This window comes from Idiotropiscis lumnitzeri, chromosome 7 (assembly GCF_059441095.1).
Source record: "Idiotropiscis lumnitzeri isolate Australia: NSW breed Sydney's pygmy pipehorse chromosome 7, RoL_Ilum_1.0, whole genome shotgun sequence".
Taxonomy (NCBI): domain Eukaryota; kingdom Metazoa; phylum Chordata; class Actinopteri; order Syngnathiformes; family Syngnathidae; genus Idiotropiscis; species Idiotropiscis lumnitzeri.
Window position 1 is genome coordinate 2,859,246 of NC_142397.1, and position 27,583 is coordinate 2,886,828.

A 27,583-nucleotide genomic window follows, 5' to 3' on the forward strand; every position below is an offset into this window, starting at 1 on the left:
TTTTAATTAAACAATTCCTCCTCTCCATTCCTGCATTTCATGTTTTTCTCCATTTACATGCATTCAACGACACAAAGTAAACAAGGAGAGAAAGGGCTCGCTGGCATACAGCAGCAGCAAACACAAGAGACCCCATTAGCTTGCACTCTACAAGACAGCAGGGAAATAAGGGATCAAGGCCCCAAATAAAGCGGCCACTCCGAAGGGGTGCGTGCCAAGTAGAGATGTCACGGCTCCCCAGATAGCTCGTCTTCATCTGCGCTGACAGAGGAGGGAATTTGCGGCGTTACACTTTGATTATATGTGGCGAGGAGGAGCTATGGCGAGCCGGGCGGGTGTGGAGGGGGGGGGGGGTAATAAAAAAAATAAATAAATAAATAAAAAAGGGAGAGCAGTGCGAGCTAGTGAAGGTCTAAATTGTCTTGTTGAGCACAACAAGTGCGACATGAGAGGAGCAATGTGATGAAAGCGCTGTCGCAAAGCAACGCCCTGGCAAAATAAAACATTTTGCACTTATTAGAAGAACATTCAAGGTCTTAAAATAGCCGCATCTAATTTTATTACACTCGACAAGCATTTGATCGAGCCCAGCGTGTGATTATTTTGTGCTGAAATGATCCTTCTGCACAGCAGGAGGGAGGGAGGAGGAGGGGGGGGGGCGGGGGGACAAGAACAATATTAGCCACAGGGGCATCCTTGTGTAGGTTTAATCACAAAAGAGATGCTCTCGGCTCTCGAATGCAACGGCTACGCCATTTAGCAGCCGACGTGCCAAGACGCCCCCAGGAGACCACCGCAATCTCATCTCCAGGGCAACGGCATGCCTGTCCAAACGCGCCACATGCCGTCTCAGAAGCTGAGATTCCGATTAGAAAGGATCCGAATGACCAAACGGAATGAAAATGCTTCATCAACTCATTCACTGCCGGCCGAGTTAAAAAGAAAATAAATAAAAAAAAGATCTTTGACGTCTTTAGCCGTCAATGGCAGTAAATGAGTTCAACGCCTCAATCGGAATAAAACGCTGAACCCGAATTATTATTTTTTTGAGTGATTTTAAAAAAAATAAATAAATAAATTATAGGGGTAGCGCCTTCATTTTGACAATCCGAATCTGATCGGAATAGTAGTGGCAATTAGTTTTTAATCTATATGCTGCGTTAATACAATCACGTAATGACAATTTCGGTCGTCACAAATCAAAATGGCGGTCAAATTGGGGAAATTTTTATTTTCTAAACAAACACGTCTGGATATAATTAAATACTTTAAGAGTACAAATTCACTTCAATGCAATTTAACTGTACTGAATTTTTTTTTTTTTAAGTTGAAGCTACTTGACCATTCCACAGTTTAAATAATTAATTCAGTGATTTCTTTTTATGCCACTAGAGGGAGCCTGTGTACCACCAGTTGTACTCGTATCACACTTTGAGAATCATTGATTTAAATTATGATTGGGACTATTTCTTTAACCAATCAGATTTTTAAAAGAGAGCCACCTTGATGATGTCAGCATTTTTCCATCTCCTGATTGGTTGATCAGAGCAGAACGTGATATAGCCAACTTCAACTAGCAAAACATCCAATCCTATCCAATCAAACTTTAAAAACAACAGCTCACCAAAGTACAAATGGAAGAAAAGGGCCCGCAAAGAAAACAAAAATAAAAAAAATAAGTATTAAAAAAAAGAGCAAAGAAAACTAAAAGTCAAGTCTCAAGCAGATTAGAAGGCCGGTGAGAATAAACGAGTTTTCAGTTGAAGCAAGAAAACCACGCCTGAAGCAATCTGTTTGCATGAATACGTTGACTCATCAACATCTCTGATGAGAATATTTTATTTACATTCTGTTATATTCCTCTTGACTTATTAGATCAATATTCAAATACATATTGTAAAAGGAAGCTCTGTGAATATTTTCCAGATGTCTTCTCCCGTCTTATTTCTCAACATCAAAAGAAGGTGGTCAAGGTGTTATTCTTCATTCCCGTTCAGATGGAACTTAAGGTCTCAAACTTCTCCAGTGGCAAAAACACAAGCACAAAAGCATCGCGCAAACTATACGCCAGCACTCTGTCCTCTGCTGCATTGTGCTCAAAAAACACCATTTCATCACCCTTGATTGGGGGCGAAGACGTTCTCCAAAGGGGAGCGTGCCTCTTTCTGTTTTGCTGCCACGGCTCAACGGGAGCGCGGGGAGAAACGACGGGGCGCATTGTGCCGCTTTGATTGAAACGAAACACCGAGTCTTCCCTCCAGGTAAGACCCTTTGCACTCCACATTGCGCCAGCCTGCCAGTCGCACGACAGGGGGGCCGCAGTCCAAAAGACGAGGCTGTGGGATCGGAGCGTGTACGCAACTTTTCCCACCGCCATGTGGGCTGGGAAACTGAAAACTTTCTTAGACTAATTTCATCCTCTATATTGCGATTGGAAATATTGAACAGTTTTAATATTGACAGCACAACACACGGTATACGGTCAGGCTTGTCTTTTCAATTGATATAAAGCCTTATTTTAGGGCCTCGGTACTCGCTGAGGATGCCAATACCATCCATCGATACTAAAAGCAGAAAAATTGTCTTAAATAAAATTTTAAATATGCTATCGGTGCAGGTTAATACTCAAAGGGTGAATAATCAGTCATTGGTTTGAAAACAAATCGAGTTGAACGACTTGATAATTTAATATAACGATTACAGAAATCGCAATGATCACGTTTCACATTCCCGCAGAATTGCTAATGTCAACAAAAAAAGTAAGGATGCATGCATCTAGCACATTAAAACTTGTTTGATTCTGGAAATTAAAAAAAAAAACACAAATAAAAAAAATAGCCCAAATAGAAGCATGCCCGCATCACAACAAACCACATGACATCGATCTCTTCTCTTATTGGTTGTGAGAATGTAACCGGGAACGTTTGCTGTCATTTTGACTGCGCCGATGACTCAAAAAAATAAATAAAATAAAATAAAATAATACATTGAAATCGGTTTTCGGCCCATACCTAGTTGTGGCCTGTCGTATCACTACGATGCCAACCCCACTGCAGTGATGACAAAGCAATCTTTTTGTTTTTTTTCCCACATGAGACAGAAGCTTTAGCTCTTTTTATACAGTCTAAAAAAAAGTCTATTAGTTCTGCTGGCATGAAAAAGAAGTCATCAAATTCTCAAAACGGGCTGTCTCGCGCCACATCTGACCATGACAACTTTCCAAAAAACGCACTCACAGAAAAGGAGGGCAAGCAATCGTTAAAGCACTTTCACGATTCAGCCAGCTTCCTGCTGCTATTGAGACGAGTGGGATTTGTCAGCGTTTCCACTTTTCAGGCACAATCGATAAAAAGGAAGAAAAAAAAAAAAGAGTACTGACCACAAACGATATCAACCTGTTAGTTTTGAAATGAGTTGTTTGAAATTGTTGCAAGGAGCATTAAAACAAGCACAAAGAGGCAAATATGGGTGACACCTTGTTGCGTCATGCCAGTCTGGCCAAATGTGGCATTCAGTACAACGTCAAAAACGGACACACATCTACAACCGCGCCGAATTTGAGCTTTTTCTCCCTTCTGATGAAAGTCACCAAATGTTTGTATGAAGCGTCTCATCACACCACAGCAAAAATGACAAACATGAGTCTCTAATCGTAATGAAGTTACCAGAGAGGCTAATCGTCTAAGCTAATCAGCTAAGCTAGCTTTTTCGATATCTTCCTTTTTCTATTTCCCTGGCCTGTGGCACCATGCTGCCTCTCACAGGTCAGTATTGGAACTACAACAGATTTTCTTAGAGAAGGAATAGCTCGCTGTCGCTGGTGTGAATCTGTTGCCATAATCGTAGATGTTCCCAGGTTGTCACAGCAGTCTTATTTTATTTATTTTATTACATTTTATAGCACCCAAAGATTGAGATCTTAACAGCATTTGACTGAACGCCTCACTATTTCTTTTTTTTTTTCTTTTTTTTTTTTTACATCGTGTCACCGTTGGCGGACTTTAAAAAAGTAAAAGGCATGTTTTAACATAAGAATACAAAGTCTTAAATGTAGGAAGTAAAAGTAAAAAAAATAATAAAAAAACACCAGAATAATAAATAGATAGAGGACAAATATGAGAAAAAAATACTTAATTAAAGTAACAAAGTGTTTATACACCGTTACTTCTCGTGAGATTTTTTAACCTTGTGCGTTTTTCTATGACTCAGGTTGCATCCGAAACGCATTCCTCCATCTTGCGCTTAATTGGGTTTCCCCTCACATACGTGACTTTATAATTAAGTTCTGAATCAAAACGGAGACGTGACAGTTCCCAGTCGCTCGCTTGCTTTTATGACAGGATTCAGTTCAACGGAGCCTAACAACAACAATGGCAACAAAATCCGCTCGCCCACCGAGAGTGGGCCAATCACAACCGGCCAATGAAAGCGGGCGGCACCCACCCCTACGGCAACTTGAAGGAAATTTGAAAGAAAGTACGTCACTTAATTCACGAGCAAGACCACCTCATTTGTGCTTTACCAAGACTCTCTGGATGAAAAGAAATGGACGCCAGGAATTTTTAGTCACGCTCCAACAAATGCCGCAGCTCATATTTATCCTCTTTTGCTTCACGTTGGTTGGTGTGCACTTAACTCGGTGTGTGGTTTCCAGCTATGAATTCTACCTTAAGTATCTCACCTGTGATTTCTCTTAAAAGCTACATAGTGCCGCTGGGACAAAGCTGACATCGAACAAGTATCCATTAGGATCGGCAAAGCTGGACATTTTATGCAGGCTGCCTCAATTAAGACTTCACACGGACAGGATTTTTGGAGCCCATCACTGATCAGCGAGTTAAAAACATTTCTTCACCATTCATGGCAGGCTTTGTTTTTTTTAGTAACGATTATGAAATACACAAAAGTAAAACTGTAACAAACTTAAAGAACGGAAAAAAAGGAAAGGGCAGAGGGTCACGAAAAAAAAAAACGTATGCATTAAATATTCTCCAACGATATTACACTCACGATCGATTGATCACAACGGAAATTCCGATATCCGGAACCCGGAAGTCATAGCGAAGCCCGCAGTAGCGCGAACTCGAGCAGTTCCCCGCTCCATACAACGGAAAAACTTTGACCGCTCCGCCATGATCGGATCCAAAACGGCGACATTTATGACTTCTTTGGCATGAGCTTTACTGAAATAACAAACGATTTCAAATCAATTCATTTACATTTACGTCTGTAGATCATGGCACCCAAACGTAGAAGAACGGTAATGACCGTGGGAGAGATGGTGAACTGCAAAGTGGAAAAAAAAAACAAGGAATCGATTGTAGCTCAGTACGATTCCGGTAGTTTACCTACTCAGAGGAAATTGCTTGCGGCTTGACGGACGAAGTACAGTGGCGTAAATGAACGTGTTCTGTAATGCTTTTACTGTTGTCGTGCTAAAAACCCCGCCCGCTAATCGGACAGCTAATTAGACAGAAGGCTAGCTCAATAGCGCCATCTATGGGCAGAGAGGATTTCAAAGCCAAAAGTTGCACGTCGTCAACAGAGCAATGCCGTCTTGTGTGGTGAGGGAGCGAGTGGAAGAAAAAGCTAAATAAAATCAACTGTATTTTGTTAATATACTTGCACGTTCATACAGGACATTTACCGTGGTCGTTTCCCACGTAAGGAAATTCTGTTATACGGAAAGATTGGACAATAAAAAAATGATTACGTACTAGAGAATGAAGTGCCAATAAGGCTTTTTTTACAGGCTGCAGTCATTATTCGAAAAAGATAAACATCATGGTTACCTACAGAGTTCGGAATCAAACCAAGAAACAATGTAAAAAAAAAATAAAGTTCAAGGTGGACACCCGGCACTGAAGATATTAATTAGCATTCATGGCATTTCCTTCCAAATAGCGGTGGCTCACTGTTCAATGAATACAAAAATCAGAACAGCACAACTCTGCAACATGACTTCATCCAATGCGTTACACAGATTACACACCCTCAGTAGGAGGAAAACACGCCCCCGCAGCAAACCAGAGTGATGTCAGGCCAAACGCAACGCAAGGAGGAACAGGAGAAGATTGTTGGCTTACACAAGCAAGCATGTTTACAGGACACTTCCTGTGGCCGAGCCTCACGAGCGTCATCTGTCCTCACATCAACGCCGAGACGCCCCAGAGTGATAACAGATCCTTATTATTATTTTAACAACCGTGCACGTATCGCATCGCTCGGCTCAAAAAAATGCATTGTGTCGGGACAAGCGTAAATGTTGTTTACAGACATAAATAATAACATCATGCATAGCGTCACCTATCCATTCGTGTTCTCTCGGAGAACTGCTGAGCAGGCACGGGCACGCATCGGGTGCAATAACATGCCATCATGTGACAAAATGATGGCCTGCCATGGACTCGATTTATGTTGGCAGAATGGAATCAGCGCATCGATTCAAAAATGAACTCGTGTCTATCGGATTATCGGGACCGATATTTGGCATGTTGCCAATTATCGGCATCAGCATTTTTTAGCTTGCAAGGCTGATAAATTAAAAGCTGGTTTATTTTTGCTCGCTGCAGTACACCCCGCTGTGCTGGTGGCCCTGCCCGCAGAAGCAGATTGGCCCGCCCACAGCACCATCTGATTTGATTCCTTGTAGCAGCCAATAAGCAGAAAGCTACCCGTTTGTTTTCATTGAACTAGAAAACATGCAACTGAGCCTAGGAGCTCCGTATATTTTAAAAATAAGTTGTCTATTTCCGAAGTAAAACCTATTCTTACCGTTAGCATGTCATTGGCACTTTATGTTTATTTTGACAGTAAACTCCTAACACACCTGAGATTGCAGGATCATCTTATCGGATAGTTTTATAAATAATTTGCCGTCTGGTGGCCAAAAGACAAAATCAGGACAAAATAGCCCGATCGCCTTTTATGTGCCGACCGGGCCTTCGACAAACTCGCCTGGCATCCTGAAGATGCATCACGACAGCCATCGGCATCACGCTTCTTCACCCTCACCCTCCCCCGGCTCGCAAAGGCGTAATTAGTGTATTCAATTAGTGCGGCCACACTCAGGGAATTAATACAAGTCAGCGGTGGTTATGGAGACCAGGTGTGAATATCAAGTAGCGGGCTGGATGCAGATGGATCTCACGCGCAGCTGGAATCAATTATCCATGGCACAATAAGTTCAGGATGCTTTGGACTGCCATTCATTTCAAGCTGCAATAGAAACAGCTGGCGCTCTAAAGAGGCTAATCCATAGCTAAAGCTACATCGTAGTGAAACATCGGGGAATTTTCAAAGTTCCACTAGAGATTAGGGGAAAAAAGTTTTATTAAAAAAAAAAAAAAAAAAAAAATCACAAATAAACCAGTCTGAAAGTTAGGCTTTAACGCATTCAGTGCCATCGACGTTTTTATTCGTCAACTGTGACGCAAGAGTTTCCTACCACCAATGAAAAGTCAAGTATGTTTTCAACAAGTAGTCACACAGTAATCTCTGCTAACAACCCAGGCTAAATTTAGCTCCTCCCTGACATAAAGATCTTAGTTGAGATGAACCACCTGACACAAACTACTACTTTCCTATTAGCCTGGTCTTTGGCGCCATCATATGACAGCAAGGAACACATTTTTGCGGGGATAACTAGCAACATCAAACATCTTGACATAGATGTCATCCAAAATCAATAGTGTTCTTTCTCTGAAACAGAAAATAAGCCCCAGGCGGTCATTGAACATCGCTTGACAGTTGTGAGCGCTCGTGAGTCGATGAGGACCAACAACACATTTGGCCGCACATACCAACATCCTCTCTGGCCGAATTGTCTTCAAAATTAACCAGGCAAATGCTCAGTTGCTACAGGACGATAATATTAATAGAAAACCATTAAAGGCACGAGACAAATGTTATTTTGTTGTTGTTTTTAAATCCATTTAAAAAAATAATAACAATCACTGGCATTTTTTTCTCCACTTAAATGTTCTTTTTTCTATTTTTACCCTCAAATGTATTTAATTATTTGTTTATCTGTGGTACTCTAACTTGTTTTTTTTTGGCGGGGGGGTTGGGCTTAGGGCTTGATGTCCTTTTATGCATTCTTATTTTAATTTTAAAATTTGGAAATTTAAAAAAAATAATTTTCAATAATGGAAATAACAAATGCAATACAATTCATACAAGTCAAATTAAAAAGAATATTCCACTGAAAAAGAATGTTAAAAAAAATATAGAGAAAGGCAATATAAAGTTGCTATGAAGTGGTAAAAACACAAATGAAAATATGCTTCAAAATACATGAGCAATAATGTAGATTTAGATTTAAAAAAAATTAAACTGCTCAGTATAATGAAAAAAAAATGCTGGGTGAATTTACTCAATTCTATTTTGTCAAGTGTTTGCATGAGATAAAACAAATTCAAGTCTATTTTGTCTCAGTGTAGTTCGGGGGAAAGCTAGCGCCTCAAAGCCCATCAATGATTAACGTCTTCCTTTCCATTAGCACTCGCTCTCCCCACCTCACTCCAACTCCAGGAGAGCCGATTCAACTCATTTACAGAACCTAAAAAAAAAAAAAAAAAAAAAAAGGCAGCGCAAACAAGACACCAGGAAGTTGACTAAATCAGCTAGCTGGAGGAATTTGACATGGTGGACGTAAGTGAAGCGGCAAGAAAAAGGCAGGATGTCGTTTCACGCTGACTCACGATGAGATCGAGTCAAGCAGCCCCCCAAGTTGGACAATTTGCTCATAAGGACATAAAAAAATGTCACCAGACTTCAGTTCAGACAACAAATGATCAAGTCTGGATGGGTTTTTTTTGGTTTTTTTGCGTCTTCTCACTCCACAAGCTATTTGAGGATTTCCATTGCGCTTCATATGAAATCTGATTAGGGCTTCTAGGAAGGGTTAGGGGCGACAATTAGGGTTTCAAGACAGTGCTGGTGTTTCAAACAAGGAGGAGGCTCTTAAATTGGGCTTTAAAGTGTTATGTGGTGAAAAAAAAGAGTAAGGTTTCAAGCGTTATACTTCCAAATGAAGGGTACGGTTTCAAGCCAGTCTTGAGTTTACATATTTCATGCCCGGGGTTTCAAAGTAAGGTTTGAAGCCAGTCCAAGGGGTTCATAAGTCTACACCTGGTTTCAGCTTTTTTAATTTTATGTTTCAAACCAGAGTTGGGGTTTGCGCTTCAAGTCTGGGTTAGGGTTTCAATTCATATTGACGGTTTGAAAGTAGGGTTTCAAGCCAGTCTTGGGTTTTCAAATTCATGTCTGAGTTATGTTTGTAAAAATGTTTGTTTCAAGGCTGGCTTTTAGTTTTGTGAAACGTGAGTTGGAAGGAAGTGCTTCAAAGTAGCGTTTCAATTTTGGGTCAAACAACGGTTTGGGATTCTAATCGGGTTTTTAAAAATGGTGTAAACTATCACAATATGATGAAATATACATTTTAAAACAGCCTCAGGATTGATGAACGCTTGGGCTTACTACACTACTGTATTTTATTAACGCGGGTATACGTTCGAGGTAGAAATTGGTGTAAAACGTTTGAGAAGCATTACTTCGTCAGTCAGTCAGCGTAAAAAGCAAAATGTTGAGCAGTCGAAAAGCCTCCCTTGGGCCTCTCAAGCGCTCACCGAGGCAAGTCTCATCTTGCAAACGACGAGAAGTACTAACAAACTATTCCGCGTGTTCTCACATGGAATAAATGCCATTTAATAATCTTCGCAAATGACATTTGCGTTTATTATGAGGCGCCACGCGTCGTTCAACCAGCGTCATGTCAAATCAGGCGTGATTTTATTTTATGTGATTTTTTTTTTTTTACTCACTTCTGAGCGCGCCGATGAGCATGTTTCCATCCTTAATGAGCTCCTTGATGAATTTATTGGTCCTCTCCAGTTCGATTTCGTGACACTTGAGGCGTTCTCGGAAATCGGGACCGTCCAGAAAAGAGTCGCTAAACTCCAGCGTGGGGAGTCCCATGCTTGCTCCTTCTTCTCCTTCTTCTCCGCAAACGTTTTGCTTCGCGCGGAGACGCCGCACACTCAAACACACCAAAAAAAAAAAAAAGAAAGAAAGAAAGAAAAAAAAGTTGCAGGCGACAAACTTTCGGCTGCTCTGCGACTCACTTCCGGGTCTCTGGCTGCTGTGGTTGGAGGTTGGAGGTTGAGGGGGGCATCCGTCGAATCACGGTGGTCGTGTGACTCCTGCTGGTGGCTCGAGGCCCACCGCCACCTTCCTTCTTCCCGATAGAAAGTGGAGGAATCCAAGTAGAAGTAGGGTTTCAAGATTAAGACTTCATTTAAGGGTAAGGTTTCAAAATTGAGGTTCAAGCCTGGGAGAGTTTTTTTTTTCCCAAGACAGCGTTAGGGTTTTAAAGCCAATGTGAGTATTTCAAAGTTGGGTTAGGGTTTCAAACAAGAGTTAGGTTTTCAAATTTCAGGTTTTAAAGTCTGGTTTTTGGGTGGGGTTAGGTTTCAAAGTAGAGTGTCAACCTAGGTAGGGTTTTAATGTTCCAAGCCTGCATTACGGTGTCAAGGCAGTTTTATGGCCACATTTGGCGTTTCAAAGTTTGGCTACACGTTAAGGTTTCAAGCTCAGTTTCAAGACAGGGTCAGGGTATCAAATTATGGTCGAAGCCTGGACTGGCGTTTCAAAGGAGGGTTTGAAACGGAGTTAGGGTTTCAAATTTGTATTTATAAGTTCCGGGTTAAGGTTACAATTCAATTTATTGTATTTATTTCTTTATTTTTCAAATCAGGTGTGTAAGACAGGGCTCCATACAAAGTTATGGCTTCAAATTAGGGTTTCAAATCAGAGTTAGGGTTTCAAATTATGGTTCAAAACCTAGGTAATGGTTTTACATAAAGCTTAAAATTTCAAATGATGCTTTAGTATTAGCGTTTCAAATTAAGGTATCCAGCCAGTTAGGGTTGTAAATTCGGGTTTAAAAATTACAACGCATGCTAAAAGCCGTATTGCGCAAGCTAGCTCAAACAAAAAATGAAAGTCTTCAGTCAAATTAGCATTGCGTCTGTTTAAGGTTGTTGGCGAGTGACGCATCGTTCCTTATGAGAGGAGAACACGGGCTGCCACTGTTTTCCCAGCTGATGATTAATGATCCTAATTTACACTTTTTTTTTTTTTTTTATAAATCCAATCATGCTCTGACATTTCCTATCAAATGAGTCCTTCCTCATTTTTGCGTTGTTTACCTCTTGACAGAGCAATCTCGCTTTATGACTCCACCAAGCCGATGAGCTGTTCTGCACCATTACCTCCACCTCTCCATGCGCACATGCACTACAAACCGGTTCAAACCGGACTAGAGGGACTGCGGTTCTCAAACAGGGGCCCTTGGACCCTCGCCGGGGGTCGGCGAGCTTGAGCTTGGCGGGCCCAGCCACAAAATAACCGACAGTAAATGATTACGTGGTATCATTTGGCATTGCAAGTTGAATTTGTTAACACTCGGTTCTTTGAAACGAAAAGAAATCTGTTACATGTACCACAAAAACAACAACAAAAAATGTTAAAACTTTTTTTTATCACAAGAAAAGTACCACTTCAAATTATTACACTTGGGAAAAAAAAATAAAACCATTTGTGCGTCATAATTTCATGTGTGACTTTCTTGGCCACCGGGGGGCAGTATAATACAGTACATGCAATTACAATTAAGTATATATTTACACAAAAAAATACGACCATAACTGTACAGTGCTTTTCACATCTTGTCATTTTTCAAATGAAAAAAAATAAAAAATATGTGCCAGTAGAGCTAGTTTTGTTCACCCATTGATGACGTTTTAGCATTGTGTGTTAGCTCTAAGCTAACGTGACAAAGCTCCTGTATGTGATGTTGGGTTTCAACGTACGTGGTTTTCGCTTTTTTTATCGCTAGTTTTCTAGTGAACGTCAATAGGAAGTGGCAGTAAAAAGTTTGAGGCAAACACCCGGCCTCTTCTTTCTTTCTTTTTTTTTAATTGGCAAAAAAAATTTCCCCCGATTTTGACCTTGAGGCGGCGCTTCCTCATGGCGTTTCAGTTCTGGTGATGAATGATTCGCGGCTTTGTAAACACTTTGCAGTGACTTTGCCTTTAATAATTAAATTTTACAGCCCCCTTTTACGGGATGGGGATGGGTCTCTCTGCCCCTCGTGCACTCCCCTCATGCACGCCCCTCGTGCAAGCCCTGAGGAAATATTCCTCTTGTGGAATTCATCTTTTAGATGAAGTGTCCTTTTTCCTGTAGGCAAAAGATTCAAGATAAAACTGGGAAAGTAATGTTCCGGAAAGGGAAATATTAGGGCCACCTTGTTTTTGTTATTTAATTGTGTCGGCACACTTCAGTATCTAAAGTGTCTTTTAAAGCATGATTTATGAATATGGAAAACTCAAATATTCCCGCAGGAATATATTACAATTTTGTGGGAAAAGTAAAGCACTGTAATTGAAGAAAATTGACACTGTTTTGTGTTTAAGATACTAAAATGTGACTTTTGAGATATAATTCTTTTGAAAAATATAAATTGAAAAGAAAATCCACGACCTGATTTGAAAATTTGTTTTAAATTTTTTTGTCACGCGAATATACGTCCTTATTGTATAATTCTGTTTTCATGTCCAGCATCTACTTCCATTTTTTAATGTATTTTTTATATATTAATTTATATGTAATTTATTTACAGGAGTGCAAGTTTTGTTGTTTGTTCTTTCCCAGGTCACACAACAAACGGAGCTCGCATGTTAATCGCAACCTTGCTGATTTGCATAAATCTTTGCGACCTGTCGCAGATGCGTGCCAGGCGACGTCGAGGTTGGAGCGAAGCGGTCGGATAAGCCCTTTTTGTTTTGTGCGTGTTAAATGGCGCGACCTTGGATTATTGAGCTTCTGTCACCGGCTGCGGTTTGAGGACAAAATGGATGGATGGCCGCTTTTGGCGCCGTCTTCGGAGGCGACCTCACATTTGGACCTGCCGCAATGTAACAACTTGACATTTGCTGTAATGAGAGGGGAGGAATGTGTTATGGCTTGGCTGTTTGGAAAAAAGGTGTTGTGAAATAAAAAAAAAAAATTTAAAGTTTAATTATTATTTGCGTTTTTTGGGTGAATCAGAGGTAGACTATTTATTAAAAAAACAAAAATCAGCAATCCAGTGCAGCTTCACAGAGGGACAAGCTAAGTTTAACCTGGGTTGTAAGTGGAAATTACATGCACATGCACTTATGTTGCATTTTTCTTTTTAAATCAAAGAATGTGTAAGCCTCTACGTTCTAAACGAGATGGAGTATGATGAGTTTGAAATGATATTAATGTGTTTTTATTGAAACTATTAAAAAGGGGCGGGGCTTTCACGGGCATAACCCCCAAATTAACTGCAGTACAGTCCACTTTTGCAGGGTAGCCTTTTTGTGCCAAACGTGATATAAAAAATATCAAATAAATATAATAATAAAAATAAATAATAATAAAAAAAAAAATCCTAAATCACTAACACGCAAAAAGAAAAACACCAACAGAAAATATGAATAACCATGTTGCTCATTTCCATATCGAAATCGCAACCCGCCACAATGCTGCATACGCGCATCGGATGCCGATGGCAATTTTTAAGCCAGCTGACTCCTTTCAAACTTGGCCTTACACTTTTCGTTCCCATGGCAATTTGTGAGAATTCATTCTGGGCTCCGAGGAATTTGTTTCTCAGACAACCGACACATCGTGTTCCATAAAAATAAACGCCCCAGTCGGTTCAACTGGCCTCCGAAAGAGAAGTCATTGAAAAATGTGGAGAAGGACACTGTCGCCTGTCGAAAAGTGCTCGCAAACACCTCCAAAGACGCTCCTAAAGCTGAGCCATGTTTTCAAATTTTGTGAAAAATGTCCGCCATCTTTATGACACTTACCTCCGACACCGACACTGGATAATTAATTCATTAAAAATCATGCCTTTGCAAAGATAATAAGTTTGAGGTTTTTTTTTCCCACACTGTGCCCCCCCCCTTATAGGAGCAAAGCTTAGGACTCGTTATTCCCCCCCCCCCTTAAATTTATCTTTTTCACCTAAAAAAAATCGGTCGGCCATTTGGCGACCCTCCCAGCTCTCTCTCCCTTCATTGGTCATTGATTTTTGTTTTTTTATGTCTCGTGGACGGGGATGTAACCGTTTAGCGAACTTCGTTACGCTCTACTCATGCATGTGCAATGACAATAAATTTGATTCCGTCAATCGAAACTTTAACAACAAGCTCCGCCCACATCAGACGATTTAAAAACAGCTTGGCAGTTTAGCACCACTCATCTGCTTCTGATTTGCGTTAATTGGCGCGAAATGATGAGCCCTGGAAAATGGTCACAAATGGCTTCTGCAAACCAAAATGGCTGCCGCGAAAGTTTCGGTGGTTCGTTTAAGCCCCAAATTGCTGAATTTTCGGGCATGTCAAGGCCCCCCGAAAAGGCCATTCATTCATCTAAAGAATAATAATTAAAGCTGCCAGCCATGATGAATGGGCCTTTGACCCCTCCTCCATGGCGGCAAATCCCACATTCGATGGCATAGGCCAAAAAAACGCCGGAATTTAACGTTCCCCATCTGTCTTGTCGACTTCCTTTCGATTGCGGCTCATTTTCGACGAGCAGTCCTGGAATTCATCAGAAATTATTTACGGGCACGTGTCCTTCCAGACTTTTCCACGTTATGCTTGACACATGCATCTAATTTTGTGTGCGTTGCTGAGGGATCATGATTTTATTTGAGCTTTGCGAGGTCCTGCAGGGGACCACGAAACAAAAAAAATTGGGGGGGGGGGTTTCCCGCATGTTGAGTCGATTTATCGGTCAAAAGAATGATTGAGCGCCAAATTTTGGATGCTGCTCACCAACAGAAAGAGTCACTTAACAAACTGAGAGCTCTTTTTTTCGCTGCAGAATACTCAAGTGGCATTGAGAAAGCGAATGAAACTCGAGGGCTTTTCATTTGGAGGCAAAAAGCCAGAATGCCCCCAAAAAAAAAAAAAACGGCCTACGTAATTCTTTCGGGCTGCTGGATAGCGCTTAAGAGTGATTTATCTAATCAAGAGCGTCTCCATCGCATCGCCTGGTGCGCCACGGGAATACTAAGAAAGCTCAACTTCTATTTGTGTCTGCGAAAAGCCCGTTTTGGTGAGCCATCACTTCATTCGGACGCAATTATTCACAATGACGTGCTTCCATGCGGCAAAAGTCAAAGCGATTTCAGGTGGCACGATTCGTAAACAAATGCGTTTTGACCACCAATTATTTCGGCCTTCTTCTTTACCGGTCGGAAATGAAGATGTTCTGTCACTTTAATTGATTCCAAGGAAGATGGAATGCAGGCCGTGAAATTTTCATTCCAACAGGTAAATTGATCCGGAAATACATGCGGTGGAAATTCAGACATCGTTAACATGATCATTGAGACTTTTCTGTCGCTCGGATTAATGGCACTGAAATGAAAAGATAGCGGGACGAAGAATTGACGTTAGTTAGCAGGTTAGCCATTTTTGGATTTTTTTCCTCGTCACCCAAAGGTCACACAGGATTATTTATTTTTTCATTTTTCAAATTAATTCAAGAAAAAAAAATTACTTAAAAAATACAATTTATTTTGTGATGAAAAAAAATAACCCAAAGCTAATTTACATTTTCCAATAATGGGACCTGTACAATCACATTTTTTTTTTTAAGAGTAGGAGTAAAAATAAATAATCACAATACTGTGGTTGCCAAAGTGTGCACATCCACTTATAATTGGGATGCGGTTTTGTCCGGAATTAGCCAACCATATTGAAACTCACATTCAAGGTTGAGTTGGCAACGGTAGAAAATGAAAGAAAAAAAAACAGCCCATCCTATGCCTCTAATTGAATTTTCAATTATTATTTCTTAACTTATAATGGCATGACTAACGCAAAGATAAATGCTAACCAATCAGAGACTGTAGTGACTGGAGGCATGACAAAGGGATGCGTCAATCATTTGTTCACAGAGGCTCCTGGAGAAAGAAAGAAAAAAATAAAGAAAAACAAAATCATGTGACGGGAAAATGAAGCTTCAAATTTGCTTCATGAACCACTTGTTGTATTTTCATGTCCTCTAGATGGCACTGTTGGTTTAAATAAAGGCTTTCAAAAATGGCGAGTCAGTGTGCTTTCCGCCCAAGGTTGAGTCCAAAAATACGACAACTTGTTCATGACGCAGATTTGAAGCTTCATTTTCCCATCACTACCTGCCACCATTTAAAGTGCCTCTGATTTACTCGAAATAAAGTCCAGCTCTTCTACTTCTCCTTTCCTGACATTTTCATGCCAACACTGATTGCCATTTTGACCGTTTTCATATTTCCCTCCAAAAGACAAGTAGCCACAAAACATGATGCTACGGCAATCATGTTTTCTCGAACCAAATGTTTCGAAACTCCGCCACCATTTCCTGTCTGGATCTCTGCACTAATCCACTTAGTTGACTTTGTGAAGAATAATCTCCCAGTCAGCTTCGCCTCTGAAGCGTTCACTTGTCATGTCCTGACCTTGGTGTCGGCAAAAAGCCGCTTTTTGTGCAGCAAATGCTAAACTGAGATTAACGGCGGGCCGAGGGACGCCGCAGTTACGATGAGCCACTTTGCATTGATTTTGTGCCAGCGCACAACACGCTATCGATCTCCTCGGAACGAAAGGGAATCTCCGCATCGAGCACGGTCGTGTCACGTTTGGCCGTTTTGCGATTGAACGGGATGTTTCATTGACACTTTATTAGGCTCATCGATGAGGACGTCCGGGGGCGCCCACGCCCATCCGAGCGACGCCGATTTTATTCTAATCGCCGCGTGACTGTCGTCAGCGTTGGAAGCCGCTCGAGTTATTTGGCTTTGGCGCATTGAAATGGAGCACGACAATAACGGGTGGCTGTTAAAAAGGAGAGTCATCGTGTCCTGCGAGGAATGTCATCGGCGGGCACAGCCGAGTTGTTTTGGATTAATTATGCATCTATTTATTCATTGATGTAAAAATCCGATTAAAATGAATGGAGACATTTTTCATATTTAACTCTTCCTTCCATATTTCTCGACTTGTTCAATTATTCAAATCATACCGAGTGGTGCATTTTTCATGTCGCCCAAAACTTCACACATTTTGTCAGTATTTCACAATAAATTCTCCAAAGACTTGACTTTTTTATTTAACCACATTTCTCCACGGATTCCAACCAATCAAGTCAAAATGTGCAAACTCATTCATGTCAAAAATTTAATTAATTAAATAATGACAAATGGGGAAAGTATTTTGCCCATTTGTTATTATTTTCCAATTTTCCATGACAAAAAGCCAAAACAGTTTTTCAATTTGAAGTTGAATTAAGCAAATTAGTTTTAAAGACATTTTTGCTTTTATAATTATCATTATTATTATGACCATTTAACCTGCGCTTAAATTGTCTTTCCGATCATAAGAAATGTGGAAATAAACGACATTTTAGAATCTGTCATGTTGAATTAATCTTGATCTGGATCCAATTCAGATTGCCCATTTGGTGCCAATGTAAATGCAAACGGGCATGAATGTTTTTTTTTTTTTATTCTGTTGTCTTCCATACAAAAAAAAAAAAAAACAGGATGAGAAATGTCGACGTGCACGCATGTGTTACCCCATCTTGAAGGCGGGCTAAAGAGCAGCCCTCCTGAGATCCATTTCCACATTTGAGCTTTCAGTCAATAAGGTCAAACCCACAACATTAATCATTGGCGCTAACAAAAAAAAAAAAGGAAACATCAGCATTTGGCTACGAGCTCATTAAGTGTGAATCTTTGCGTGCGCGGCACATCTGCATGCAATTGGAGGTGCGCAAAGCTCCGCTGGCCTTCAATTAAGAGAACATATCGACATGCGTCACCGTCACAGCTGACGCGCTCAATCGGCTGCGCCTCGCCCGCCGTTCGTCACGCCTTGGCTTGGATCTGTAATTTCACTTTCTCTCGGCTGCAATGCGTTCAGCAACTTAACAGGAAAGTTTGAGTTATTTATTTATTTTTTTTGTCCAATCAATTCCTACTTGTGCTGCCTGCGCCGCAGCAGCTCGGGTTGGTGTGGCAGGTGGATTGTCTCACTTTTGAGATTTCGTGACCGTGAACATGGGCAGGGGGGGGGGGGGGGGGGGGGGTCGGAGGCGAGCGGAGGTGGTGTCCATGTTGGCTCATTGATTGGACAAGTATCTGGTGTTAGATGTCGGTGGCCTGCGGGAGGGGGGGGGTGCAATGACCTGCTTCAAGAATGTGGGAATCCTGTGAAGACCAGGCAGATGTGAGCCGTCAGTGCCTTTTCAACTTCATATTTTATTCTCTGATTCCTCCAAAATATATATTTGTTTTTATTCTACCGCTTTTTCTTCCACATTTTTCAACTTACTTACAATTTTTCAAACCATTCCAAGTTTAGAATGTTTGTCTTTTGAGCTTTATTGAAAAGCGTTCACGATTGCCCTTTTTTCAAATCATTATTTTGGATGATTGAAAATTCAAATGACTCCAACCAAAGGAAGCCATTTGACAGATATGCTAAATATTTCGACATTTATTGAACGATTCAAAACTTTACTACTTCAAATTGTTAACCTATTTGGGATAGCTGACAATTTTCACATTCACCAAATTCCCACTTTTTTTTTTGATATTCCATTTTTTCCTTAGACAAAATTCCAAAACTACTACTCAAACCATTCCAACTTCAAACTTTTGATCTCATTTCTGACAAATTCCATTTTCAGGTTCCGAGTTTGCTAGTTGTTAGCTAGTTAGCCACCGTTAGCATGGTAGCAACAGAGAAATTCCAATTGAACAATAGTATAAAGAAGGCCAACTAATTGATGTCATCTTGTTTTCTTAAGACCAAATGTCGAATCGAAAGGATTCGGATAATTTTGGGCAAAGGGAGAAGCGTGATCATTAAACAATTAGCCACTAAATTCCGCCGCTTTAATTGTCGAAGGTTTCCGGGCCTGCTGTAATTAAAGCGCAACAAAGTGCCTCGGAAGAAGCTTTGGTATTTTGTCTCACTTTGCTGTCTTGCTAATGAAACTTTTAGTGTCTTGTTATAGGCTGAGTGTATTTTTTTTAAATGTCTTTCTTTCCCTTCGTTTTTGCCAATACAAGTGGAAAGGCGTGTATGCGCTGACTCGGGTGGCTAATTTCACTTGTCACTTCTAACGTCCATCCTTATGCTTTCCATCTTCTTTTATGGAACGCGTCGCTATTTTTATGACACGTGACGACCATCTGTACATTGAACTGATCGCATCATAACGAGTGCGTTACGCCCTTGTCCTCGCCGTGTACTTCAGCGGTTCATTAAAGCGCGGATGTACGGACAAGTGTGTGAGTCGGTTGTCAGGTGTTTCTAGAAGATCATCAAGCGATTGTCCAGTGGTGTGCGATGTGTTAGATCCAGAAACTAATTTTAAGTGAGATTTTAGTCAAGATTGAAATTACCGATAACTGTCTGATTTTGACCTTGGCTTTTCACCCCTTGAGACATCAGATGTTTCGATAAGATCATCCTGAGCGATTGTCCAGTGATGTGCGATGATTAAAGAAGAGGTTATACTTCCGGATCTAAACTCTGAAACCAATTTTAAGTCATATTTTAGTCAGGGTTGAAAGTGTTGTAGTTCACATGTAACGATAACAGACTGATTTTGAGAATGGTTTTCCACCCCTTCCGAGTGATTTGATTATCATATTTTTCGATAAGATCATCCTAAGCGATTGTCCAGTGGTGTGTGAGGTTTGAAGAAATTTTAGTCAGGATTGAAAGTGTTGCAGTTCGCATATAACGATAACTGGCTGATTTTGAGAATGGTTTTCCACCCATTTAGACTGATGATTGAAAGTTTCAATAAGATCATCCGAAGTGGCGTTCCAGCGGTGTGCAAGGTTTGAAGAAAACGTTTTATTCTCAGATCTACACTCAGAAACACATTTTTAGTCAGATTTTATTCCGGGTTGATCGTGGTGTAGTTCACACATACCGATAATTGGATGATTTTAAGGCTAATTTCCCACCACTTCAGATTGATTTGATTATCTGATGTCTTGCAGCGATTATCCTGTTGTGTGGACCGTATTCAGAGTGATTCCTCCTCAAAAATTGTCAATAAAACCTTTCGCTCTTAAGTGTGTGGTGTGCCGTGTTGGTTATCTGGAGTAGATCGCACATTATAAAAGCGGTGAACTTTAACACTAACCTGGCAATTTTCTCATTGCCAAGTGAGGAGTCTCTCACATTTGACAAATCGGACGAGATGTTCAAAACGTGCGTGGCCCGCTTTAGATTGGAGAAAATATATATATTGGGAATAACCACTTTTCTGGCGGGCGCATTGATTGTCATATCTCGTCGTGCGAGCGGCGCGGAGATGGGCATCCATTGAGCTTTCACAAAAGCCAATTTAACGGCGGAGATTGGCTGCCGCAAGGACGAGCACAGCGCCACTCCTTTACTGTTTAACGACTCCGTTTCAGTTTAAAGGAACCCTCGGATTGGCCTCGGCTGATCCTCGCCTTCAGACCGGCCGATCGCCCGGGGAACCTTTAAATCGGGCGATATGTCAGCACCGTCAAAGGTTGGCTTTGCTGTAAAGTGTCCGGCGAAGCCATAAAGGGAAAAAAAAAAAAAGGGCGAGTCGTGAAGCGGACGCTACCCCGAGGATAAACCTGCGCGTTTACCTTTCCTTGCAGATTGGGCGGCCAGGCGACAGGTCAGGACGGTTCAATCCGCGGCGGAGCCAGTGCATTAGAGGAACAGATTAGACTTTGATCCATCCGAATCCAAACGCGATGAATAAAACATTGGGTATTACGCTCAGATCCACTTGTTATTAAGGTCTTAAAAGCCGAGCGGACCGGAGGACAGAAAACGAGGCTGGAAAGGGATCGGTTGCAATTTGGAGAGAAACCTCGAATGGAGGCGGCGGCCCGAAAACGGCATTTCCAGCTGCGCGCGACGGCAGGTGCGCCATTTCGAGCATGACCTTGGGGGAATGATTACCTTCTCTTGGAAACTCAAGGGCACCTTTTTGGTTCTCGTTGGGAGGCGAAGCGATCACCAAGGCCAGCTTGAAAAAGCAACACGTCTCACCAGGTTTGCTTTCTAGTACTCTAGAGCGGCGGTTTACAACCTGGATCGCCCCGGGAGGGTCCCCAAGCTTCACTTTGGGGGTCCGCAAAATAATTTTCAATTCATTATCTTGAATGATTAAAAAAATTGGAAACATACACACCGCGTTAAGGAAGAGATCCACAAAAAGAAATCCAGATGTGCTCACACTTATCTTGATAAAGTAATTTTGCTGAATTCACAATTGGCGCGTGAGGGAGGCGCTTCTGCAAGGCTTGTAAGAAAAAACATGATTTGAATCAATTTGCGATATTTCATCGCGGCGATATTTTAGTTTTTGCAGTCATACCCGTCCGTCCGTGCTGCCTTGATAATAATGTGATAAAAGATTTTTTTTTTCTCAATGGAACAATACACACCAGTTAAAATGTCAACAATTGTGGAATTAAACATATATTTTTAAATAAAACACTTTCTTCTCCTGTGTCAGCCACGACTTGCGTTTCAATTTGTCACTTTGTATTTTCACTGCACCTTCTGCCTTCTATCATCTTTCTTTTTTTACCCCCTCCGAAAACAAAAGCTAACTTCTTAGCGTCCCTGCTGAGATTTGCACTCGGACACACCTGCCAACACTCAACTTGCTAACGCTTCGCGTCTATTTTTGTTCGAGAGCCTTTTTATTAAAGGTGAGTCTAATCAGGAATGAAAAGTGCGGTTGAAGATCTTTGTTTTGCCAGTCGCGTAAAGAAGCAACACCGTCCCTGTACGGCTTTTCATTAAGAGTCATAATTGTCATGATTTGACAATCGGTGAAAAACAATAGAATTATGCAAAGCAACCTGCAGCAAGTCAATCTCCTTGTTAGGGTGCAAAATTTCAAAGCCGAAACAATAGGCCTATTCTCCGCTGCTGGATTTTGGCCTCTTTTACTGCCGCTTCTCCTCTCTCTTCCTCACCTCTTCTCCTGCTCGGAAAAGGTGCTCGATGGCGGTGATCAAAGTCAGCTTGTTGCTAGAATGCTTCGGCATTGAAAGCAAAGCAGGCCTACGCAAACATTTTGACCGGGAAGACATAGCTAGCCTTGTTAGCTTAGCTTTATGATCAGCACAGTGCTGTCTCTCTTGCTCTCCCTCGCTCTAGCTCTCTCTCTCTCATTTTTTTAAAGTTGCTTTCCCCTTTTAGTCTCAGTAATCAGCTGAAACATAATGGCCGTACGAACCAATCACAAATAACTCAATATGGGTTTTTGAATTAGTCACTTGACCCCAGAAAATTTAACCAACACAAAAAATGTGTCACCAAGAGCTGGCCAATTATTTTCTCTTACGCCCCAACTTGCAAGAAGCAAACAATTTGCGCCCCCCGTCCCACCAACACCACCCACACTTCGCCGCAACTATAAATAATAGCGGTTTCGTTGCAAAGCAAACATACACTGTAGAGTTAATACTCGCTGCACAATGGGTAAGGAGAGCGCCACTGCCAACTAGTGGAGTGGATGTGCAATTACACTTTATTGTAGTACGGTGGAAACAAAAGCATATTCCCCAGGGTCACACGTGCCCCCCAGCGGCCCCTGCCCCACTATTTGAGAAGCACTGATTGAACCCAAAAGGATGGATCAATCACTTATTTACCCGTATTAAGTTACTTTGGACTTTCTAGAGTGTATGCTCGCTTGATTGTCTCATACAAGTAGCATAACCAAATTATCCTCCATCCAGGCAAATCAGAATGGACTCGGCTTTTTTTCTTTTCCACACGTTTGCTCATAAATGTTCTCCCTAATGAGAACTCGCAGCAGGACGCTTACGCTTTAATTTTCTTACGGGGAGCGAGCGAGCTCGGCGCGTTTTAAATTGGCTGCTATTTTAATAGCAGCGCGACGTCTGCAATTAAAACGGCAAGGCGACCGTTGACGAGAGCGAGGCGTTAATGAAAGCATTTCCGCATGCAAACGAGGGTCTGCCTCAACAAGTATGTTCTCAGTCATCATCCTTAATGTCCTCATTATCGTTGTATCGCCCTGTTGATGTTTTCGTTTGTACGTCTTGTGCCGTTCAGGGTCACAGGTAAGATGGAGTACAACCTATCAGTGCTTTAGAAGGAACCCGGTACCCGGTAGAGATATATATATATATATATATAATGAAATGGGCACTTTACCCTATTTTGGAGGTCAGTCCGCCATCCTCCGGCCGGTATTATCTCGGTACCCCATCCGGCCCTATTCATAAAACTTGTCAAGCCCCCACCCCCCCCGAGAGAAATTATAATCTGGGCATGACGCCGCCGTGGGCGAGACGCTAACGGCAGATGAATTTCCGTATTGTGACTTCACGTAACCTGCACCTCCCACCTGCTCGTGGGGCATACCATTCTAGAGTGGGGGGGCAATACTCCAATCCCTATAACAATCATTATCTGGTTAATTTACTAATCAAATCCGTTTACCTTATTATGGTACTTTGGTGGTGTGTTTCGTCAAACCGAAGAGGGTTAACGGTTTGACTTCCCCTCTGTTCTTTCTGTCGGTGGTATTGCCCCGCCCCGTTTGTAATGGTATGCCCCACACAGTTGGGATTGCCGCTCCTGATGCGTTCAGAGGCAATTTTTGTCATAGCCATTTTGTGAGTGGGTTCGTCACACGCACGACAGTCGGACTAAAATCAAGCTCTGGCGTTTGTTAATCTAAGGAAATGTCCTGTCCTACGTGAGCCTATGTGACATTTTTTATTTAGTCTTCGATAAAGCTGTACTTGAATGTGCAGTATTTGGAATAATGGCAGCAAACCATGCAAGTATTGGGGAGAAGAAAGAATTTCATCAACGGAATGCTTCAACCAAGAATCAAATACAGAATATGCGATTGAGAGGCAAACGCGCAAACCACAACACCGCTCGGAAAACCTTTCTGCCAATAATGCAAGCACAAGTTTTCGAGGAACACAAATGACAAGTTGAAGCAAACAAACCAATGTCAAAGTCAAGCAGGACACTCGGTTGCTTTTATTCTTCCCCGCGCGGCTCTCCTCGCTTTACAGGTCTCGAGACAACTTCAATTAAGGCGGCCATGATTAGCGCTCGGGGTGCAGGGCGGGAAAGAAAGAAAGAAAATCCTGCGTGTTGATTCGAGCTCTAAAGCCGCCGCTGCCGCATTAATCCTTTTGTTCACATTAGTCGGCACATGGCACGCCTCCCTAATTCTCGTTCCCGAGCAGCAAGAAGCTGAAAAACCAAACGTCGCACATTTGCATGAGCAAGCAAAGGTCCAAACAAGCAACAATTAAAGTCATGGTCTCTCACCTCCAGTTGCCTCTTGTATGATTTTTTTGTGCTTGAGTTTCTCAACTTTAAAATATAAAAATTTTCACCAGAACTGATTGGTGTACAACGTTTGAGGAGTTTTTGTTCAAATTGAGGCCCTCAAAAATGCAAATCGTTACAAAGAACAATAATTTCTATAAAAACCATAGGATTTCTTTTTCTTTTTACGTGATATAGTTAGTTTGTCAAATGATCAGGATCGTGATTAGTTTCCTGCAGAGCTTGCTGTTGAGCTCATCATTTGAATCAGGTGTGATGTGTTGGAGGCGGGAAACATCTAAAGCTGAGTTTGACACCAGTGCTCCAATTGTACGTGAGTCGCTGCCCGCGTACAGTTCTCTATTTTACTTTTTGTTTTGTTGTTGAACAATACATTTGCATTGAATCGTTAAGAACTGACATTTATTTTTCATGTAAAACTGTGCATAATTGTATTGCGGTTGACCATATTAAATGTTATGGGACCAAAAATCTTTTTGAGCAACACTTAGGTCTACTATGCTACTGTATATTAATATTGCCATGTCAGTCATAAAAGCAATTTCGTCTTTTCGGGGATACTCAACGTAAAAGGTCGGAGAAGTGTTTCCGTCGAGCGTGTACTGCCTTGCAGTTGTCTGAAATAGTCTATTATTTTAACTTCACACACACACACGCGCACCCCCCCCCCCCCCCACACACACGGGTGGGCTTGTGATTTAATTGCTGACACTGTAGCTTGTGGCTCTCCCTTGCACAAAACATGATCCATTATCATAAATCACACGTGCCAACACAGACAACAGCTGCATGAATAATTAAAGGTCGCTACATTAGCAATTGGGTGTGCGCGCGTGTCCAAAAGCTGCAAAAATGCTAATAAAAAAAGGGAATACATAAATAAAATAAATCAATGTTTGTGCAGTCTGGACAAGTTGGAGCAGGTCCACTTTAGTACCGGCTGCCTCCCAGTGAACTAAAAACAAAAAGTTTAGTTTTATTTTTTTTTTTAAGAAAGTGCTCGGAGCAATGTGAGTCCTCATTTGGTCCCAAGTGGCGGACCTGCTGAGATTCTGGAACTTTGTTTACAACTCATTTGGATGATTGGGACAGCGAGCGGTAAATACGTCGTGAGGTTCCAAATCGGACTTTGGCCTTCCTGTGTGAAGTTTTCATGTTTGTCCTCCAGCTCGAGGAAGATTTTTTTCAAGGACTCGGACTTCCGGGGCATACGCCAGCCCGCAGCCCAAAGTCAGCTTGGACGCTGGCCCCGGGTCCTTTTTGGCTCTCTGGTCTCACTGGATGTTGGCAAATTAAATGGCAGCGCCGCGTGACAAATAAAATGTTTGCCGTGTCTGAGTGGTGACATTTCAAGCCAGCTGCAGGAGAGCCAGGAATAAAAAGGTCCCCGTCCATCGGCTCAAGTTTGGCGGCAGTTGGGAGAGACAAACTCGCTCACTTCAATTTTGCTGATGTGATTTTTCCAAATTGCAGATTTTCACCTAGCCCAGGCTTGTCTGAAACGTAAATGCCGCGATGAACGGAAATCACCATATTGAATGCGTAATAAATTTTTGGTTGGAAGCTCCTCGCCTTATTTCAACATAGTTGCTTAGCAACAAAAAGTCACAATATTAGATATGGCTTTGGCATGAGCACAAAAGTGTCAAATAAGAGGAAAGGTTCAGACAAAATTTCACACTTGAATTTGATCTTAAGAGTTCCGACTAAGTCACACACAAAAACAAACAAAAAAAAAAAAGAATTGAATCAATCAATCAATTTGACCCAACTTTGCCAATTTGGATTTGGTTTGTACAAAATGACCCACATTTTTTTACTAGTTTCAAACAAAATGACCAATTTTTTTAGTTGGTTTGTACAAAACTGGCCAAATTTTCGGGTTGTTTCAAACCAAAAACCCAAATTATTTTTGATGGTTTGTTCAGAAATTTGCCAAATTTTGGATTTGTTTCAAATAAGTTGAAACTCAAATTTTATGCAAAACAACCCAGAAAGTTGCGTCAAATTGGGTTCTTTTTGTGACCAAACAGTTTCGTTGACTCTGCTTTCTTGACCTTGTCTTCCCACTTGCATTTGAACTGAAAAAGATGACAAGAGAACATTTTAAAAATATACATCACATTTATTGGTCACCAGGAGTCCCTACTGCTGCCTACTGTACTTCCACCAACGTGGGCCACGGAGCCCCAAAGCGCTGCTACCAACAGAAACAAAGCTGATACACACCACTGTGTTCTTCTCTAAAAGGTAACACAATGTACAAAAAAGCAAGTCCTGGAAAGTAGTCCGAGTCATCGCGGTTTGGTCCATTAAAAAAAAAAAGCACTTGTTCTTTCCTCGAGTGAGTTTTCTGCCGCCTGGCTAGTCGGGTAGCCAGAGGAAGGGAGGACGTGGTGCGGGGCGGAGGGGGGTGGGCGATACACACGTCCCAGATGATCCTGCTCGTGCTTTCGCTGCATCTTTCCGAGAAGTATTCATGCTCCGCAGACCCCGGGAGTCAATGAGACGAGCACTTAAAAAAAAAAAAAAAATCTCTCCTCGCACGGCACACGACAGCACAACACTAGCGCGACGTTGGACACGAAACTAAACGGGTGATGAGATGACTCAACCCCCCCGCCCAGACTTTTCCTCCTCCATGGGAGCGCCAAGCGGCGGCATCAAAGCCAATTTAAAAAAAAAAAGAAAAAAAGGGAGAACGGCGAGTCCTTTCCCCTCCAATTGGAAAATGAATGCGAAGCGGCCTCACCAGGACGCCGAAGGCACCAGCAGAACCAGAAGCAAGACGGGCCACGACAGGTTCTGTTTGCACTCGCCGCTCTTTGCCCGCACACCTGGCAGGACGAAAAGGGGGAGGATTAGTTGCAAGACGCACAAAAAATTTGGTGTGTCGCTATTTTAAAATCAAGAATAAAAATATAGTGAGCCCAACCGCAAATACAAAAAAGCTTTAATGCACAATTTAAAAAATAATTCAATACAGCAAAACAGAGGGGAAAAAATGAAAAAAAAAAAAAAATCCCAAACCTTGCACAACAAAGAAACAATTTTTTATGAATAAGCCCACAGGGTCGAGGCCGGAAGGCTACCTAGATCGCGGCCGCAGATTTCACGCAAGGAGGCCT

General features: G+C 41.7%; 2 protein-coding genes across 5 annotated transcripts in view; both read right to left on the minus strand.

The window, feature by feature from the left end:
* arhgap42b (Rho GTPase activating protein 42b) overlaps nucleotides 1–10,236 on the minus strand; it is a 60,230-nt gene extending 49,994 nt beyond the window's left edge. For 2 of the 3 annotated variants that reach the window (XM_088300975.1, XM_088300974.1), the window contains exon 1: nucleotides 9,825–10,236. In XM_088300975.1, coding sequence (XP_088157101.1) covers nucleotides 9,825–9,978 — 154 coding nt within the window. In that variant the 5' untranslated portion in view covers nucleotides 9,979–10,236. The remainder of the gene's footprint in view (nucleotides 1–9,824) is intronic. The other variant, XM_088300972.1, reaches the window with a different exon arrangement.
* A 16,352-nt stretch (nucleotides 10,237–26,588) lies between these two features.
* Nucleotides 26,589–27,583, minus strand: part of cntn5 (contactin 5) — an 88,747-nt gene continuing 87,752 nt past the window's right edge. For both annotated transcript variants that reach the window (XM_088300804.1, XM_088300803.1), the window contains one exon: nucleotides 26,589–27,292. In XM_088300804.1, the coding sequence (XP_088156930.1) occupies nucleotides 27,204–27,292 (89 nt within the window). In that variant the 3' untranslated portion in view covers nucleotides 26,589–27,203. The remainder of the gene's footprint in view (nucleotides 27,293–27,583) is intronic.